Consider the following 18,592-nt stretch of genomic DNA (forward strand, 5'->3'; position numbering starts at 1 on the left):
TCCCACTCCCTCGTCTCAATAACTACTCAAAGCCAACACACTCCTCCGAGCATCTGTTGAGTCACAAAGAAACATCGCGCTTCGTCTGTTATCACACCAGCCGTGGCAGCATCCCAAGCCAGGAATATACAGCCCGCTTTGTGTCGTTTCCTTCTGAAATTCAGTGCTTACACTTTAGAGGCTGCAACTTCGAAATTAACTGAAAAATCTCACATTCCCCATGAAATACAGCAACACTTCATGAATAGCTGATCAGTTTACAATTCATGGCAAGCTGAACCCCGAAAACAAGACTGTAGCAGCTGTATGTTGGTTCAGTGCAGCTGAGAAGTCATCTTTAATAGTTTATCAGTTTGATTCAATTGGCGTATATTACATTCAACAACAGATGATGGCAGAAAATCTTGATGTTAAACCAATTACACTCAGCTGCAGCTGTTTGAGATTATTAATTTGGGGAAAAAGCAGGCTTTGCAAATAACACCAAATGCTCATTTACCCATCCTGCGCAGCTATGTGCACAAAGAAGGGCTGTATGTCAAAATAAAGTCTCATCCAATAAATAGCCTGCCATTTACTGGATGAGTCAAAGCCTTTAGTGAATTCCAGAAAAGCTCCACATCCAAAGTGTCAATAAAGGCTGAACTGAGGGGCGGCGCTAGCTGCTTCAAGCTGACCCTTTACCAGTTCTGTCAAGATGACTCAGGCATCCTAAGAGATAAGAAAAACGCACTGCGACCTTTCCTGAGAGCATGAGAGACACCACAGCAGAGTTATATTAGTTTTGGCAGTCCTATTAGCTTTTATCCTTGGATCGGTTTTTACTTTAATTATGATTCGGTTTCAAAGGACGTTCAAGCAGAGTTTCACAAATGGAGTTTTCATTATTCAGAAACGTCTCTGCTTTTAAAGACTAATATGCAGTATGAGACATTGTGAGGGATGTGTTGCTAGTGATGGTGTAGAAAGCATTTTGATTTGGGGTCTGAATGGACCGTTTAGACAGTTGATTCAAAGTTTTTAGCCGTGCTGGGGCTCCAGGGACTGTGAGCCTATTTTGGTCCAGATATTCATGGTCCTCAGAGGATGAATCTTACTGACTTTGGTGAGCGTACGACTTTTCCTCTGGTGCCAACGTGGGGCCAACGTTGGTGGCTTTTAGCGAAATGTCCCAACTTTTTTGATGGATTAGCATGAAATTTTCAGGCTGAATTGTAATAACTTTGAAGATACTTGACTCTCCCTGTAGCGCCCTCATCAGGTCAAGGTATGTGATTGGTTTATGACCAAAAAGCTACAAAACTATAATTCCATTACCATCATCCTCAGCTGCACTTGGTGTTTAATGCTAATTAGCAGATGTTGTTGCAAATTAGCAGTTAAATAAGCACTACAGCTGCTTAAAATAAGCATTTTAGCATTGTCTCTGTAAACATGTTAGCATGCTGAAGTTAGCATTTAGCTTAAAAAGCACTGCTGTGCGTGAGTGCAGCCTCACATTGCTGCTTGCATGGCTGCAGACTCTCCTGCACTATGCTTTTATCATGGTACACACCAAAAAAATATAAAATATATATGAATTGCATTTGAAGCACAGTTGTAGTTACCTCGCATTTCCCTCCTTTCACATGAAGTGACTCAGTGTAATATTGTCCCCTGTGATCTATAGTAAGTTTGCTCCCAGGATAAACCACATTCGAGTAAGTGGTCCACTGGGACAGACTGGGAGTGTCCTAGCAACTCAGAAAATAATAAGACGACCCAAACCACACAACATATAGGAGAAAAACAACCACTTCCAGTGCAGCAAAATGCCTAACCTCACTGTACTGCACGGCACCGTGTTCATAATCCGCACCGCTGTAAAGTGTCTATCCTCACGTCACACCACATTTCAATCCTCTCAGGTGATTTATAACTACTGTAAAATATTTGATATCACTACTCAGTCCTGATATCTATGGGATGACAGAGGCCCGTGGCGAAATAGATAGAGCTCAGCAGCCTATGAATCAAATCTAACTTGTCTGAGTATATTAGGCGATGGCTGCTGATAGCCAGCCGTAATGAAAAGACCCAGCAGCACAGCTTTAAAGGACAGCGTCTCCATGTTCATATTGGAGATAACCGACCCTGTCACATATCTCTATCCATCAATACCAGTGTAACACTCCTTAATCTGAGTCTAAAAGGCAGTTGTTTCTATAAAGTGGGCTTACGTGAGCTGGGACAGAATCCTTTAAAGCCTGCTGCAAATGCGACGTGAGGCTTTGGTAATCAACTCAATCAATATGGTGTGATTAAGGCCTGAAGTTTTTTTCATGCATTCTCACTTTGGAGAAAAATGTCTGATCTCTGTGTTCCTGCTAGATCTGTGAATGTGTTATTAGAGTAGAGCTGGTGGGAGTTGGATTGGTATTTCCATTTTCATTAAAATCCCAAAAGCTATTCAGAACTTCCGTTTTATTAGATTTATATTTCTCCTATTTCAGTCCGTTCAGGGTCTGCTCAACAAACCTGGCGAAAGCACATTTATCTTGCTAACAAAACACGACCTCGCAGCTGGAGAATGGGCCGTCAAGTTAACAAACTCTGGGATTTTCACTGGCTGTTGTTGGGATTCAGGACACTGCAAAACGGAAAAAAACAGAAAAGAGACGCTGAACAGAATTTTAACAACAAGCCTGATAGCAACACTGATTTCAAGGCGCTTCAGTGTTAATGCGCTACAAAATCAATTTCTGCAAATTTTCCATTGGCAGGCCTCCCTTCAGTAGTCAGTGCATTCATTATTCAAATTCTATTCTTCCTAACTTAGTGTAAACAGGGCATTAACCTTCCTGCTCTCTTAAAATAAAGCTGAGTGGAACAGATGCCAATCCTAAATTTAATTCCATCCACTTTTTTCCCTTCTTTCATCAGAAGAGAGGCATTAAACAGCCTTCCAGGGAGTACTTTATGACATAATTAATGTGTAACAGTTTCGTTACGTTTGTCAAACGCCTCCCACTGGTACAAATACCAGCCTTTGGCTAATTCTCAAGCATCCGTTTAAATTATGCCTCGTTTGAAGGCGCTGGACTCAAGGCTGGTTCGTGAGTCACTCCAGTAGGAAAAGCACAACATATTAACCCCTCCATGACCTCTCCAGTTCACTGGAAGACCAGTGTGTCCTCCTGCAAGAGATGTCACCATCAGATCAAGGCGACCAAGCAGCCTGACTTGGTGTTTTACTGCTTTTCATGTCTGAATCTAAACCATGTGAGGCAGATGTGACCTTCACTATGCTGAAACAGATCGAACGGCTGGAATGTCTTCATTTTACGTCTGTTTGGGTGATTAATGTGTGATTTTAAGGCAGGATAACAACACAGATCACATAAATCCCAGCAGACTCGAGGTGACAGATACTGCTGCTTTGCTTAGCTTACCAAGAGTTTAGCTGGGTTTTTATCTCCATCATGATTGGATTCATCTATGTTTGAAGTTTTCAGGCTGCTAAAACTGCAAAACTCCTTTTTTATGCCTTTTCAGGCTGATTATTTCACCAAAAACCTACAAAACACCTAAAAAATTCAGAAAGCGTACTCTGCCTTGGGCTATAATTTTCACAAAATGTAAAATGCATTATCTACCAATAAAATGTGGTCTCTCAGTCCACTTTGTTAAAAGAAACTTTGGCTATATTGATTATTTAAATGTGTCTCTGTTTGGCTCTGTGTGCCTGTCCATCTACTCCTAGCTAATATTAATACTGAAATCTATGTGAGGAAAATATTAGTTTATTAAATCAGTTTAAAATTCAATAGATTCAAATATGTGATTTAAAGGAGCTAGCTAAAGCTAAGATAGCTACAGCTAGCAAGAGTTTAGCTGTTTTTATGTCCCCATGATTGGATTTAGTTACTGCATCATTAGTCATGTGGAATAACAAACTGAATTAACAAGATGTTGGTCAAAACAAAATGGATATTTTTCAACAACAGTTTAGGCTACAGCTAGAGGAAACCAGTAAGCTAACATTTAGCTTTGGCTAAGACTAGCTGTGGCTAGCTCCCCCATTATCACCCGTGCTTTAGCGTTAGCTGTGTAGCTGTCTGTCTGACAATTTTACACAATGTTTTGACAAAGATTATGCATTTCTGTGGCATATTTTTTGTTAATTTGTTAAATATGATGCCAAAAAGTCTGATTCAGATGTAAACTCGATGTGAACGAATATGTTTTACTGTGTTTTATCTTTTGTGAGGCAGTTTAACAGAGCTTGAGCTGCTTCTGATGTATTCATGTGCCGTGCAGTTGAATATAATCTTTAGTTTTGCTGTCTGTGTGCATTTTACCACTGATTTACACTTGTGCTCGTGCATTAAAAAGTCAAACACTGCAAACTCTATATTTGGGTGATTTTTCAGATATTCTCCGGAGACGACACTTTTCAGGCTGCATAAACTTGAAAAGTTCTGATGTTTTTAGTCTTGTGCGCAGGGCCAGATTCACAACACTGTTTAAACCTTACAGCGCTTCATTTCATACTCCGAGCATGCAGCTGCAGACTTATTTCTCCCCGTCTGGCTTCCATGTGCTCTCAGACAAGCAGGACGTACGCACCTACACGCAGCACACTTTCACTGTCTCTCTCCCACACAAACACATCTACACACCCATATGCATACGTACACACACATACATACAGAGGTATATAAATATATATGTATATGCATGCATCACGCCAGCACACTTAGATCTAAAGCTTTCAAATGACACTGCGCAATGTGCAGTGGGACTCATTAAAAACAATAAGCATCTCTAAGTCCCAGCCACACTCTGACAATGGAGACCTCTTGCACACACACAGAGAAAAACAGACTGAGAATTCAATGAGAGAAATGCACTCGGGGAATAAGCACTGACTCATTCACAAGTATTCGAAGCATAAATTGGCCAACTTGCAGGGAGAGAATCCCCATGTTATTAAATGACAAGGTCTGAGCTATCTATATTATGCTTGTTAACCTAATAGGCAACAACAGCACAGATTATATGCATTCAAAACTGAAAAAGGTATACAGTGGATGGATTTAAAAAAAAAAAAAAAACACCCTTGTGCTCTAAATATAAAGAATATGATGAAGCTCGGTGCCTGTGTGAATCACCAGAGAGCAGAGTGTCAGCCTGAGACCTATATTTGCCTCCTGCTCATAATAAAGTTTATACTGTCATGTGCTCTGACTGCTGATCCTAGACCAGTAAGTGTGATACGAGGTGTGAAAATTGGAGGAAGGTAAGGAAGCGCGCACACACACGCACACACCTGAAGCCCTAAGACAACTCTGAGATCCTCTAATCTCTTTCGGTCTTAACAAAAGGACACAATTACCACAATGGCTCCTCTAATATGCCATAGTTTGGACATGGGCCACACTTTTTCCAATTACAGTGTAGTGTCTGAGGCAGGGCTGGAAGAACAAATCAAGGGTAATGAAAATACAACCCGGCCAAGTCTGAAAATGAAACAGAGCTGTATAAAAGATGCCCTTTTCCTGAGGAGGCATAGGATATTATTAAATATTTAACTGCATTTAAAATTGCATGCTCCTTATGGGCACGGAGACCGTCAAACCCACATGAAATTTAGTGCATTATTTTCACTGCGAGTGTCAACCTGGCTGTAAAACTCATTAGTGGCTGCAAAAGTTGTCTCTTTTTTTTTTTTTTGACAGTGTAAAGCAAAGCTGTGTATTTCTTGCTAAAGCTAGAAGTTAAGATAAATAACAATGTTGATCACACAGGAGTGATCAGAGCAAACATCTTATCCATCAGGCCTGATGGATTATGTAACTTTTCCTGTTGGATCCTCACATCTCATCCCAACAGCTGCACCAAAGCACAAACACAAGTTTTTGGAAATTGCAATAAGGCCACATGCACTTGCAAATACTAGAATAAACTATTACATAAGATAACTTTTGCAAAGAGAGCGAATGTCAGTGCAGATGACCCAGACAAGCCGAGGCAGTCAGGTGGATGTAGCACCGTGGACGGGCAGATAAGACGAGAGGGAAAATGATAGCCAAAGAAGCTGAAAAACAACTGCTTACCAAATTTTCTGTCAGCGAGGGCAGGTGAGGAGCAGAGGCTGACAGCCAATGCAGCGAAGAGGATGGGACACCACACTGAATCCATACCGCTCCTGCCTATGCACTGCCACTAATCCATCGCACACCTCCGCTAAAACTGCATGTTTAACGCGAGCTCAGGTGCGAGCTGCTCGGACTAAAGCGGCATGTTTGGAGGGAGAAAGCGCGGCTGGAAACGCAGAAAAGACTCGCTAAATGGCAACACAATACAGGCGTTGTTTCAGCACCACAAACAGCAACCAGCCTGACGGAGAGCCCCTCCTAAGTTTCTGACGTCAGACACACATGGTGAGGAGGGATGATGCGTGCAGCATGCAACAGCGCCCTGGATGGATGGATGGACGGAGGATGGAGGGATGAAGGATGGATGAAGGATGGAGGGCTGAGGAGACAGGAGCGGCTACTAAATGATTACTGGCCGGAGGCTTTGAAGGAAACACAATCTTATTAGCTCGACTGGAAAAATGAACGTGCTGTTCTAAAGTCTGATTCATAAGAAGCATGACAGCAAAAATGCCCTTAGAGGAAAGCTACAGTAACACACGACCTCTCACTGTACATCTCACTGCAAGCTGGCGTTTTTATTGTCCCTTTAAACTACTGTGGGCATTTATTACTATCCTTATTTTAGTTATTTTTGGAGGAGTATACCTCGACATGCAGAGATAGGAAAAAATAAAGGCCCACATATTCCAGATTAAAGTGACTAAATGAAGTGAAAGAAACTCTTAATGAAACAAAAACAAAGGCAACATAAATATTAACACATATACAGCATATATACAATGTATTTATATATGTATATATACCCCCATACATGTATGTAACACATACACACACGTAAAAACGCATATTATAAAAAAGTACCAGTATTGTAATTATTGTTTAAATTGAAGCGATTCTAGATGAGAACAGCATCGTAGCTGGTGGTAGAAAGTATTCAGATCCTTTACTTAAAAGTAATAGTACAATGTAAATATACTTGATTACAAGTAAAAGTCCTGCATTCCTGCAATCTAACTGTAGAATTAGCTTAATATACTTCAAGTACTGACAGTAGAAGTACTGGTATTAGTATCATATCAGCGGTTTGTTAATACTGAATATTGAATACGCAGCATTTTACTGTTGAAGTAGTTTATATGAATGATGTATATAAAGATGTTTATATGAACTGCTGCATAGTTTAATCTGTGACCATGCAACATGATTTTTAACTGATGTTTTATATGTAAAATCTTACTCTGTAAGTAACTGGAAACTACAGCTGTCAAATAAATGGAGTGCAGTAAAATGACATTTGCCTCTGAGATCCTGAGGAGTAGATCAAGTACAAGTACCTCAATATGTTCTTTAGTACAGAAGAGCAGAACAAAAGCAAAACAAAAGAGGATTGAAGAATTAAAATATAACGAATGTGCACCAAGACAATGAAATGTTTACCTGCTCGTCTTTCTCCAAGAGGAAATATCAGAATCACCTTTTTCTTTTCAGCTTTACTGAAATCAGACAAAACGTTTGACTTTGTGTCTCTTGAGTGCGCAGCAACAAATATCGACTACATCAAAACAGTATGCATATTCTTAAAATGGGCCAGTCCCCTAGAAGGATGAAGAGAGGGTGATTTATTGCTTGTCTGTACAGTGTGATTAGTTGGCAAACTGCTTTAAAGGCGAGCCAAGCGTCGGAGAAAGAAGTAAACATCAAGTTCATGTTGATTGATACCGTTTGTTTTATTCTCATTAGCAGCACACAATAGCTTACATAGTGACAGACCAACAGATATATATAAACAGAGAGAAACATGAAATGAAACCGGTCAAAAAACAAGTGGAGTAAGAGCTGTGGAGAGAAAGCTTTAAAGGAGGCTGGTGAAGAAACCATACGTCTGCAGTCTGGACTACACGATCAATATTTCTGAACATTATGAGGGACGAGACTTGAGCAATGTGTGCCATCAACAAATAAATCAACGCAGAGAAGTGCAGCCAATCTGGAAAAACATGGTAACAGACAGGCACTGTCCTCAGCTTCAGATTCAGTCCAAATCATATGTTTTAAACGCCTGGTCAGTGTAGTTTTGTATTTCATTGTCTGCCAAATAAAGGCTGATATTATACTTGTCTCCTTGGTTTCATAAAATGCAAAAGTGAAGCAGATATACATATCAAACAGGTCGACTTAGAAATCCAGAATTTCATTCAAGGCCTTCACAGAAGATTCATAAATAACCCTGTGGCAGAAAGGGATTAAAAAAGGGAAGTCATTACAGCTCAGAAATCAAAAAATGTATTTATTCACAGATTATCTGAAATAAATCATATTTTCTTCACTTACCTCTGGATGTCTGTGCCGTCTGCAGACATGACTGCGTGTTTGTGGAGCTGCTGCTGGACGGACGTGGCTGCGCTCTTCAAGCCCGCCTTAGACTGACCCGCTGTGCCACATGAAACAAACCGTGATTCATCTTTACCAGCAGAAAGAAAACTACCTAATCTGGGTTTATAATAAGCAGGAAAATCTGATCACGTGAACGCACCGTGTTTGATGACCACTAAGACGTGCAGGACGGCGGTCAGTTCGTGCAGACTGCAGATGGCCTCCGAGTCCAACGATGAGACAACCTCTGTCAAAAAGGCCCTGAAAGAAGACAGCACGGCTCTTACACTGTATATTAATCATATCAGCTTAAGCATATGTATTGAAATAGACAGAAGAATAAGATTTACCTTTGTAAAGGACAGACGACAGACTAAGCTGAAGGCATGTTCAGTTGGCTGTGGCAAATTTTAGCTGAGAATCCATCGCGCAAGGCTTCAGGTTATGTGTTTGTGTCCAAACCACCAGCGTCCTACGAGGAACTACTGGCAGCTACGAGTGGGCGGTGTTTTAAAGCCGGCTCCTAAAGAGGTTAGCGTAGATGCTGCTATAGCATCAGAGTATTTCTTCATTGAAAGTAGAGCAAAGAGCGGCACTGAAGCTTGCTTTTTTTTTTATTAGCAAGAATGCTACTACAACATCATGTGGTGTGTTGATCTGATTGGTTGAAATTATCACGTAACAGACGGCGATGGACAGATGGTTCATCCAATCACCTAACAAGTATTTGTTTCCAGGGACGACTTTCCAGATGGTTCTGTGCAAGAAACCGTCTGGCGCACCGGGTCAAGGTTTTAAGGTTTCAGGTGTGGGTGTGTGTGAGTGGACGGGGGATATTTACCTGGTAACAGAGGGTGATTTGAGGATGACAGACAGCAGGATGTTGGACAGAGGAGGCATGTCCTCCAATGACTCTGAAGTCATCACCTCCTCAGGATGGGTAATCTTTAAAAATGAGACCACACCAGCATTCATCATTCCCTTAATTGAATTGCTCAAGAATGTAATCTGTCAAGTCCCTTATCATGCGCAGGACATGTGGGATATTGGTAAAAGACAAATGCTGTGTCCCGTCTTCGCTGTGGCTCATACCTTCTGGAGCAAATGTCTCTTCTCCACGACGATGACAGCAAAAAGAGTAGCGAAGACCCCGCTGAGAGGGGCTGTGTCCCAGGTCTGAGCCACTTGGAGGAAGTCTGTCAGGCCGGGGACGGCTGACTGACACAGCTAAGTGAGGCAACAACATGGAGATATTCTTACACGATATTGATAGAGAAAGTTGTACAGTGCTGGGATATTGAGGGCAACTAAACAGGAGGGAAAAAGTCCATTAGATGATCATGTAAGAAATAAACAGGTTCAATTTATGTAGAACAACAAACTGTAGGGAGTGGTACACTGAATAAACAGAAATGTCTACCTGTTTCCCCTCCTCTGGTTCCTTCCTGACACGGCGAGCCAAGAGCTCTATAATCTTCTGGAAGATGTTGGCCACCACACCCAGAATGACAGCGGCTGGGTCTTCCTGATTTTCCTGAGCCTGGTTGATGTCCTCCGGTACATAGCTGTCCGCCACCTCCTTCAGAATGAGCAGTACGGCAGGAATGCACAGGTAGCCTGCATCTGGAAACACAACGTGAGGATGTTAATTAGGGTAAATGAGAGGCAACAGGGCCGTTTTAAAGGGAAATAAACTCCAGCTTCTGCTCGATGTTGTTCCAGTGCTGTTGCTGTATTATTCACTTAAAGAGACATTTGAAACACTCACCTGAGAGGAGGGTGAGCGAGCACAGGCGGAGGATTTGACCCTTGAGCGTCTCGTCGCCCAAACCCACGAGCAAAACGTCTCGGCACACTGTCAGGAAACTCTGGTGAAATGCATCAGCGTCATGGTGAAGAAAACATTTCACACTCCAAAAAAAAAGAGCACTTATTAAAATCAGCAAACAGAAATGAGACAGAGTCTGAGGGGAACAACACTTCAGCAAAATGATCATTTCTGCTGGTGGCTGCTTACGATCCCCCACCACGACATGAATAAGAAATGCACTGAAACGGGCTTATTTTCAATATCTGATCGCAGCAGCCATGTGGTGACAGGCTGAAGAATAATGGCACAAATAAAGAAAATAAGCCTATTTCAGTATGGCAGGATGAGCAGGAGGAGGCATGTACACAGAGTGTGTGTGGAGTGGAGCAGAACAATCTATGAGGAGTCTAAATTTACTGAGCAGAACTGAAAGTGCTGGAGGCAGGAGGCAAAAAGGCTCTACAAAACTTAATGTTCTGAATAACAACATAACTGTGTATTTTCATCTCCAGCCCTGGTGCGGGCCGTGTATTAGGCTGAAAATGAGCCAGACAAAAACCTAAACTGGCTCTGAGACACGGTTTCCTGCAGAGACATCTGATCTTTACAATTATGACCTCACTGCAGAAATATTTTTAGGAGATACAGACTCCAACACAGCGCTCGTATCCATCCATCTGATCTGCATCCATCGTAACAGACCTCACTTCAGAGTAGCTGCACGCTTATGTTTGGTATCAACAGGCATCAGAAAAACGTCCCATGCTGGGAGCTCCGGGGTAATTATTTGTAATTGTGCGGTGAAAGACGTAATGATCAAACAATAATTTACACCGTCACAAAATAAAAGGCATTTTCACGGGCAGCTGCTGCAGGTAATGCCCACGGAAATGTACCCACCTCATTTGTGCTGCAGTGAAAAAGAGCGTCCCATCTCCCTTAATGGAGACCACACACATTTTCCCTATTTGGCCAAATTAAATGCTGGTGCTTCCTGCAGCCTTGCATATTCAGCAAGTCATTTAGCTCCACTAATTGTAGTCCGTAAAGGCACAACAGACACTTAGAATATGCCAAGCACATATTTGTTTGGGTCAATTAATTATTAGAGGAAGTTCTCCAGTCTAAAGTCCTCTGGTGAAAACACACCGGCATAATTAAATGTATGGAGCTCACCTCAGTTATTTGTGCAGCCAGTGGCTCAGACCTCGCCAGATCCCCCTCCTCCTCCTCATCACCATGACTGGGATGTTTAGTCAGGAAGGGCAGCACCCTCTCAGCTACCCACGCTGCCACATTCTCCAGAGAGAGCAGGTAGTCTCGACCCTCTGAGGACTAGGACAGAAGCAACCTGCTCAATTTCTTAACTTTGGTAGTTTAACAAGGAAAATAATTTAGATTTGGACATGAGTAAAATATACAACTGAGACCAGACAGACAAAACCTCGAAACGTTATCAGCTCAACACCCCCTGCAGCAGCTAACGATCGTTTCCAATATCCTTTAATCTGCAGATTATGTCTCCGATCATTCGGTCTATGACGTGTCCCAAAAAAAAAAAAAAAAAAAGCCCATCACAACTTTAAAGAGCCCAAAGTGGCGTCTTCAAATTTTGTCTGCCAATGAGTCTAAAATCAAAAGCTGTTCAGTTTATGTCAAAGAGAAGCAGCACATCCTGTCAGCTGAGAAGCTGGAACCTGACAGTGTTTCGCTATTTTCACCAAAAACGATTCATTTATTAACAAAAGCATCGCTGATTAGTTTTCTCCAAGAATTCAGTCCCAAGCCGTTCTCGTGGAGCGCTCATTTACAAACAGTGATTACTAAACGTCCTGTAACCACGTACGGCCGTGGTGTTAATAAAAGTGAACAGCAGGATGAGAAGGTAGAAAAACAGTGTGTGCAGAAAGAGAAACTCACATGATGCTGCAGATGTGCGCCGAGACGGCCGTGGTACATGAGGACCTTCAGGGCCGTCTCCACGCTGGGAGTTTTGGGGTCTTTTGTGGTGGCGCTGAGGTGAGTGTAGAGCACCGACTGTTGAGACAAATATCACACTGGTTCACGTGTCATCGAGGAAACAGACGAAATGTTTATCGTCATGGGGATTCACTGTTTTTAATTATTGTGCTTCTAAAATCCAACATACCCTCCAGTTTCCTAAGACTGAATGGAGCTGCTTCAGAGGCCTCTCACCGAGAGCCAGGACCTTCTCTCGTGTTGAAGTGCGGCTGAACAGGTGCTCCAGGTAAGCCAGAGCCAGGTCAGGTTTGGCCTCCACCGTCTCCTGGATACGCACCTTTCGGTTGGTGTTTCCCTTCTCCTGAAGTTGAAAGAAAGAGGACTTTTACCCAGAGCAACATTTTCATAAAATCTGAGAAACCCAACATTAGCTTCCGCCCTTCATGTCGAAGCGCATTGGCGTTGTGTCGACTGACCCCCTGCTTGGGCAGAGCCTCGGCGAGCCAGTCGGTGACAAGTTCAAGGATGTCGGCGGCGTGGCCCCAGCTGCACATGCAGTCTAACAGCTGGCTGAACTGTGCCGGCGCTGCTCCTGGGTCCATCCTCCTCAGTCTGGACAGAACGCCACAGCTGAGGACGAGAGAGCGGCATGAGGGAGGCATGTCAGACGAGAACGAGTCAGTCAGACAGAAGAGGAAAAGGTGAAAGGCCAAACGAGGTGGAGACACCTGAAGGTTGGAACTGCAGCAGCAGGCATGAAGGAGGCCAGCTGTATGAGAGGAACGGTGCATTGTTCATCCTGAAAAACAAATCAAGAATGTTTTATAGTGTTTGTTCATGAAGCATGACTGAAAAATACAAACACGTGCAGGTTCAAGCACCTCAAAGGTCTGGAAATATTTGGCCATGACATTTCCAAACTTGGCAAAAGTGTACTTCTGGGCCTCTTCATGCTGTTTCAGGGCCTTCTCGACACTTCTCCACAGGATGACCACGACCTCCAGCAGACGGGCCATGACGGACGTGTCTTTCCCCAGCAGAGGTTCAGCCTGCTGGGATCAAACACCATAAACTCAAAGTGTATAGACTATTTAAGATCAACGCGCTCCTACGTCTTATTCCATTCAGGAAAGTATAGGTTAAGATTGACAACTGAATAACAGCTACAACATCAAAATTTCAAAAAACAAGCGTCAGACTTCATCATTTCTATCCGGATGTTCAAAAGCATGAAATTAAATTAAAGTTGAAAAAAGATGCTGACTCAGCAAGTATTCTGATGATGGATTAACCTTTTCATCATTTTTTAAATCAGAAATGCAGAACACACAGAAGAGGACGGACCCAGACACCGCAAACTCAATAACAAAGACGTTAGACCTCCGACTGTGTCAATCAAAACTGAACATTATTATCTTTGTAAGAGCACAACTGATGGCTGGGTTCTTGTATTGGATTACATTAGATTTTACAGGTGTGCCTCACAAAGCAGCCACTGAGTATGTGTCCACACACTCACATCACATACAGAAATTTCAGTCTGATTTTCATAAGATCTGAGTGCTTCTCAAAGTTCAGTTTGTGGAGCTACAGAAACAGTCTGTTAGCATCGGCGTCTCTTACTGCGCTGTTCTCCTTGTTGCTGTCATTCATCTCAGACAGGTCAGCCTGGATACAGCTGTTCAGAACACGGCGAATAGCCAACATCAGCTTTACTGGAAGACAAAGGGATAAACTGCTACTGGACATTGAACTTAAACTGCAAACACAGCATGCTGAATGATTTGCTGTTTGGCTCATCTTTAATGAGGGTTACAGGCACTTACTTATATTAGTGGGGGCTGTGTGTTTGTGGGCGTACAGGTAGAACTTCCTGGCAGCTATGGGGTTCATCTGGATGAGAGTGATGCACCGACAGCACCACTCCCTCTCAGAATCGTTGACAGGGAAGAAGGACTTGAAGAGCAGATCGACGATGCGCTTGGACACCGAATGGGAATCGATAGCCAGACGGGCCAGCAGGTGGTCCATGTTGCACACATCCCAAAACTGAAGAGTGGGACACAAGAGGGCTTTTTTACAGCTGGCATTAATGAGCATCTCGTGAGGAGATTAGATTTCACTTTGTACCAGCACTTAAGCATATCTTCAGTATTGCATATACATCCATACTTTTCTTGTATTATCTTGTTGTTATTGATTAATTTTAATGTTATCTACTATTGCTTGTGGATACTGTTTTAGTTATATTTATTTTTGTCCTGATCCTCGAGTCTTCGCAGTCCATTCCCCTTTGTATTTATGACAAAAAGCACCCACTACAATCTGACAGGCATGCTGTCATTAAAATATATTACTGGACAACATGTTGCTCTCAATATGGAGAGTCTGCAGTTGTATAGCTGTATTGTATTTTTCTTTTCTTTGTCGTTTCAGTTGTTCGCACTATCAACACTGCTTTGTTTAATTGGAAACAGCAAATAAATTGTGTTAAAGAAATCAATTCCCAATCTAGAAACCAGATAATAATAATTCAAAGTAGACAAAAGAAGCACATTTCAAAACCTGCAACGATTACACAACCATGTATAAAGCTAACAGTACCTTGGCGGCACGCACTGCCTTCACCTTGATAAGCATGTCAAGGAAAGCTATGCGGACTTTCTCCGAGGTGTCATGAAGGCTGTATTTGAGAGTAGGCAGGAGTTTTTCCAGCAGCGGATGGCTGAGTGCGTTGTCCAATACAATAGCCAGGCACTGGGGAAAATGTTACACAAACCACAAGTCATTAAACATCCTGTCTGCTGCCAATGAAGACAGCTGTGCTAATTCTGTCTGCGGCAACAATGCTCACAGTCTGTCATCACAAAACCTTTGGATGAGAGTCCCAAATGATTATAATTTCTGAATATAATTTGACTTAATACTGCCAGTTTGTTCAACATGTTGTTAAACATGCTTTCAGCGGGTAGAGCAGCCGTCCACTTATCAGAAGGTCGGTGGTTCGATCCCTGCAGTCCACAAGTATCCTTGGGTGTGTGAGTGAGTGAGTGAGTGAGTGAGTGTGTGTGTGTGTGTGTGTGTGTGTGTGTGTGTGTGTGTGTGTGTGTGTGTGTGTGTGTGTGTGTGTGTGTGTGTGTGTTGGCTCTTGTCGTAAAGTGCTTTGAATGATCGGTAAGACTTAAAAAGTGCCATATAAATACAGTCCATTTCCTCAGATCCCAGGTAAGATTTCACAACAGTAATTTAAGTCTAAAAGGCTCCACAGCTACATTTTCCAGCACAGCACACACCAGGTCAGACAGAAACAGCATCTCCTACCTTGAAGACTGAGCACCGGACATCAGGGGAGCTGCTATCAACCGCCAGATCCGTCACCAGCTTCTTCAAGAAGTCTGCAATGACTGTGGGAGGAAGGAGCTCCCAGCACTTAGCCAGGATCTTACAGACTCCCAGCGTGGCAGTTGAACGCACCGTGGGATGAGGGTCATTGAGGAGGCCCTGCGGATCACAGACAGGGTGGTTTGTAATTTTGATTATGATTGTATTTTGCTCCCGTTTAAGCTCAAAAAGGAGATGAATAGCTTTAAAGGATCTTACCATAGCTGTGTCCAGCTGCTTCTGAATGGCCTCATCTATGTTTTTGTTGTTCTGGTCCGGGTCGTGGACTGGGAAGGCCTCAGTGAAAAGGAAAGTGGCGTTTGCGCGCACCTCAAAGTTTGGAGCCTGAAGGAATCAAAGAGAAAGACATTAGGCGAGAATAAAATAATAAAATACTGGCCTGAATGAGCTACAAATTTGTATCCGTACACTTAAAGCTTTCCAGAGAATGGGCTTGTAGAGATTATAGAGCATCTTGTCCACCTTGTGACAGCCCTTCCTTGCATGGACATAGCTCACGATCTGCGTATGAGAGCAGGGAGATCAGAGACTAAACACACACGATACAGTATGGACATCATGAAAGAAGGTAACACGTCTACCTGTCGGACTTTGGCATGGACAGGAGATGTTCTATGAAGGAAGATTGCATTCTGCATAAAATCCTGAATGCATGTGCTCTCAATCTGGTCCAGGAAGTCCCCAATAGCCTTCTTCCATGCTCTGAAGTAGATCTCCGTAATATGAGTCATCATGGTCCTGCACAGAGCAATTCAGTGATAAATAACATGAAGAGAAAAGTGACAACTGTCAAATTGAACAAAGTGAGCGTCTTACTTGCTATAAAACTCCAGCTGGTTTTTGATGGTGCCATGAATAACCCAGATGAAGTGGATGTTCCAGCTGAAAAGAAATACCAGGAATCGCTTTCCCTGTGACAATATGCACATCATCAGGCTGACAGCTAACAGACAAAGCCACAACAATGACAAAAGAAGAAGGGAAAAGAAATGACAGTGACTTAAACGCACACAGCGGCTAATTATCACTCTACTTACGTCATCGTTTCTAATGTAAACAGGACTGTGAAAGCACTGAAGCAATAAGTCGATAATCTGCTTGTTGTCTTCTGATGCGTAGTCCAGGCTCAAAAGCACATCATGCAGACTCCAGACTCTTTGGATCTCAACACCCTGACAAGACAGATGAATGATGACAACAGAAGCTTAAGGCCACAGCAAAAGGCCCGACATTGATTGACCTGAAGTGTAGCTGGGGTCATATACTGACTGGTTTCTTCAAAATGAAGCTCTTCTGCAGAGAGATGAGGATAGCAGTGCGACCAAACTTTTCTTTCTCCTTCAGGCCCTTCTTCCACCACGCCTCGCACAGCGTGTGGATACGGAGCTGCAGCGGCGCCTCTGAGACAGGCAGCGACACCAGAACATCTGGTGGAAAGACACAAACAAGAGACTCATCTCACAAAGAAATAATCTACACAGACACATCAATTTAGCAGAGAGAAAAATTCACAGGGACACCAACCATGAAGCTTGTGGGCAATTTCCAGAAGGACACTGTAGGTGTCACCGTCTTGCAGGACCTTTAAGGATACTGCAGCCACTAGTGTCACACCGTCCACGACAGTCATGGCATGTTTCTGAACATGGAAAAGCAAATACAGGTAGATTTTAACAATGCATGTTGTTACAGTTCATATGGAAGCAAAAATACAACTGCACACTGTACACTGACTAGTAAACTCACAGGGTCTGCAGCCAGCTCCACTTCCATACCCTCCCCCCTGCCCTCCTCCCAGCGCTCCGGAGGCGACTCGTGCAGGACTTCCTGCAGGAGTGAAGCCAGGTTCCTCCACAGAGTCTGTCTCTGGTCTCTGGGCATCTCCTGCACCACCTCCTCCACATCGAAAGGCTCCGTTTTGTCCTTCTGCTCAACAACACAGACAGGAGCAGTGAGAGAAACAACTTGAGAGACACAGGATAGACACACTGACAGATACCAAACTCTAAACTGGTGATTAAAATATTTTTGCAATGCAAATATACAAATAGATGCTTGGTAGCTTAGTAGCACTATAGAAGCGTATCTGTGCTGCATTGAGCCCTTTGTTTTGTGTTGGTCAGCCAGAAAATCTTACATTTAATCAAAATTGTATAAACTAGATTAAAAAATTGAATTAAATAAACAATGACCAGAGCAACCTGATTTGCAGAAGCTGCCAGATGTAATGAAATTTAAGACTCATTTTCCAAATTATATTACAACCACAGAGCTTCAGAGTTGCGTCTGTATTAGAGATCACAGCTTTCTTTTAAATATGTACATTTAGTCGTCACTTTCTATTGAACTTGCTAAAGTTGACACAGTCAAATACAGCAGCCCTGAAAAAAAACCTTCACGAAGGCTGTAATGTTCAGTTTTTGTTAGAAAAAAAAAGCGTTGATTCAACCTGGTGTTGTTCTGGAGACTGTAGTTCGTATTGCTCTTTCATCGAACAGTGTTATACTGAGATGTGTGGGAATATTTAGTATATTTCCACAGTTTTAAGGCAAGAGCACCAACGACACAAGTAATAGACGAAGCCGAGACACATTCAGGAGATTTGTGATGGGTCTGCACTCCTGGTTTGATATTAACGTTACTTACATGAAGCTGGACGAAGCGAAGGAAGTCCTCCACATTTTCCTTACAGGCGGCCTCTAGAAACGCTTCTCGCTTGGACATGTTTTTGTTTTTCCAAGCGACAGGGAACAAGATTCCCCGTAAACCTGTGATGAGAAACGCAAATGTTACGGTTATGCCAGTTTAGCTAACCTAGCTGACTAACGTTAACGTTACTGTAACACAGTCCAAACAAACATGGCTGTCCGTTCGTCGTTTAACGTTAAAAGTGTTTCTTGCG

At 42.8% G+C, this 18,592-nt stretch overlaps 2 protein-coding genes across 4 annotated transcripts in view; both read right to left on the reverse strand.

The window, feature by feature from the left end:
- Positions 1 to 6,480, reverse strand: part of ptprn2 (protein tyrosine phosphatase receptor type N2) — a 125,102-nt gene extending 118,622 nt beyond the window's left edge. The window contains exon 1 of the mRNA XM_070986509.1: positions 6,099 to 6,480. Within this exon, the coding sequence (XP_070842610.1) occupies positions 6,099 to 6,183 (85 nt within the window). The 5' untranslated portion in view covers positions 6,184 to 6,480. The remainder of the gene's footprint in view (positions 1 to 6,098) is intronic.
- Positions 6,481 to 7,853: 1,373 nt separating this feature from the next.
- ncapg2 (non-SMC condensin II complex, subunit G2) lies at positions 7,854 to 18,414 on the reverse strand. 3 transcript variants are annotated; one of them, XM_070986211.1, is made up of 26 exons: positions 18,337 to 18,414; positions 17,437 to 17,616; positions 17,215 to 17,329; positions 16,960 to 17,117; positions 16,728 to 16,862; positions 16,507 to 16,601; positions 16,272 to 16,428; positions 16,099 to 16,191; positions 15,889 to 16,014; positions 15,610 to 15,789; positions 14,893 to 15,045; positions 14,115 to 14,337; positions 13,912 to 14,003; positions 13,170 to 13,337; positions 13,017 to 13,087; positions 12,765 to 12,918; positions 12,476 to 12,649; positions 12,247 to 12,363; positions 11,503 to 11,661; positions 10,285 to 10,384; positions 9,937 to 10,139; positions 9,609 to 9,743; positions 9,358 to 9,461; positions 8,677 to 8,777; positions 8,475 to 8,574; positions 7,854 to 8,370 (listed from the first exon to the last, which is right to left on the reverse strand). In XM_070986211.1, exons 1-26 carry the CDS (start codon positions 18,412 to 18,414, stop codon positions 8,319 to 8,321), a joined length of 3,423 nt encoding a protein of 1,140 aa, XP_070842312.1. In that variant the 3' UTR covers positions 7,854 to 8,318. The 3 variants fall into 3 exon arrangements, with proteins under 3 accessions (XP_070842312.1, XP_070842311.1, XP_070842313.1); XM_070986210.1 differs by having other exon boundaries at positions 13,170 to 13,340; XM_070986212.1 differs by lacking the exons at positions 7,854 to 8,370; positions 8,475 to 8,574; positions 8,677 to 8,777 and having other exon boundaries at positions 9,151 to 9,461; positions 13,170 to 13,340.
- Positions 18,415 to 18,592: the final 178 nt, after the last annotated feature.

Source organism: Chaetodon trifascialis, chromosome 18 (assembly GCF_039877785.1).
Source record: "Chaetodon trifascialis isolate fChaTrf1 chromosome 18, fChaTrf1.hap1, whole genome shotgun sequence".
Classification (NCBI taxonomy): Eukaryota; Metazoa; Chordata; class Actinopteri; order Chaetodontiformes; family Chaetodontidae; genus Chaetodon; species Chaetodon trifascialis.

Excerpts from the sequence above, each read along its gene's own strand:
- ncapg2 (XM_070986210.1), bottom strand. The coding sequence starts at position 18,414 with ATGTCCAAGCGAGAAGCGTTTCTAGAGGCCGCCTGTAAGGAAAATGTG. Across the intron at positions 15,790-15,888 it reads AGCAGCTGGACACAGCTATG|GGCCTCCTCAATGACCCTCA; the intron begins GTAAGATCCTTT and ends TGTGATCCGCAG. Across the intron at positions 9,744-9,936 it reads AACCAGAGGAGGGGAAACAG|CTGTGTCAGTCAGCCGTCCC; the intron begins GTAGACATTTCT and ends TGCCTCACTTAG.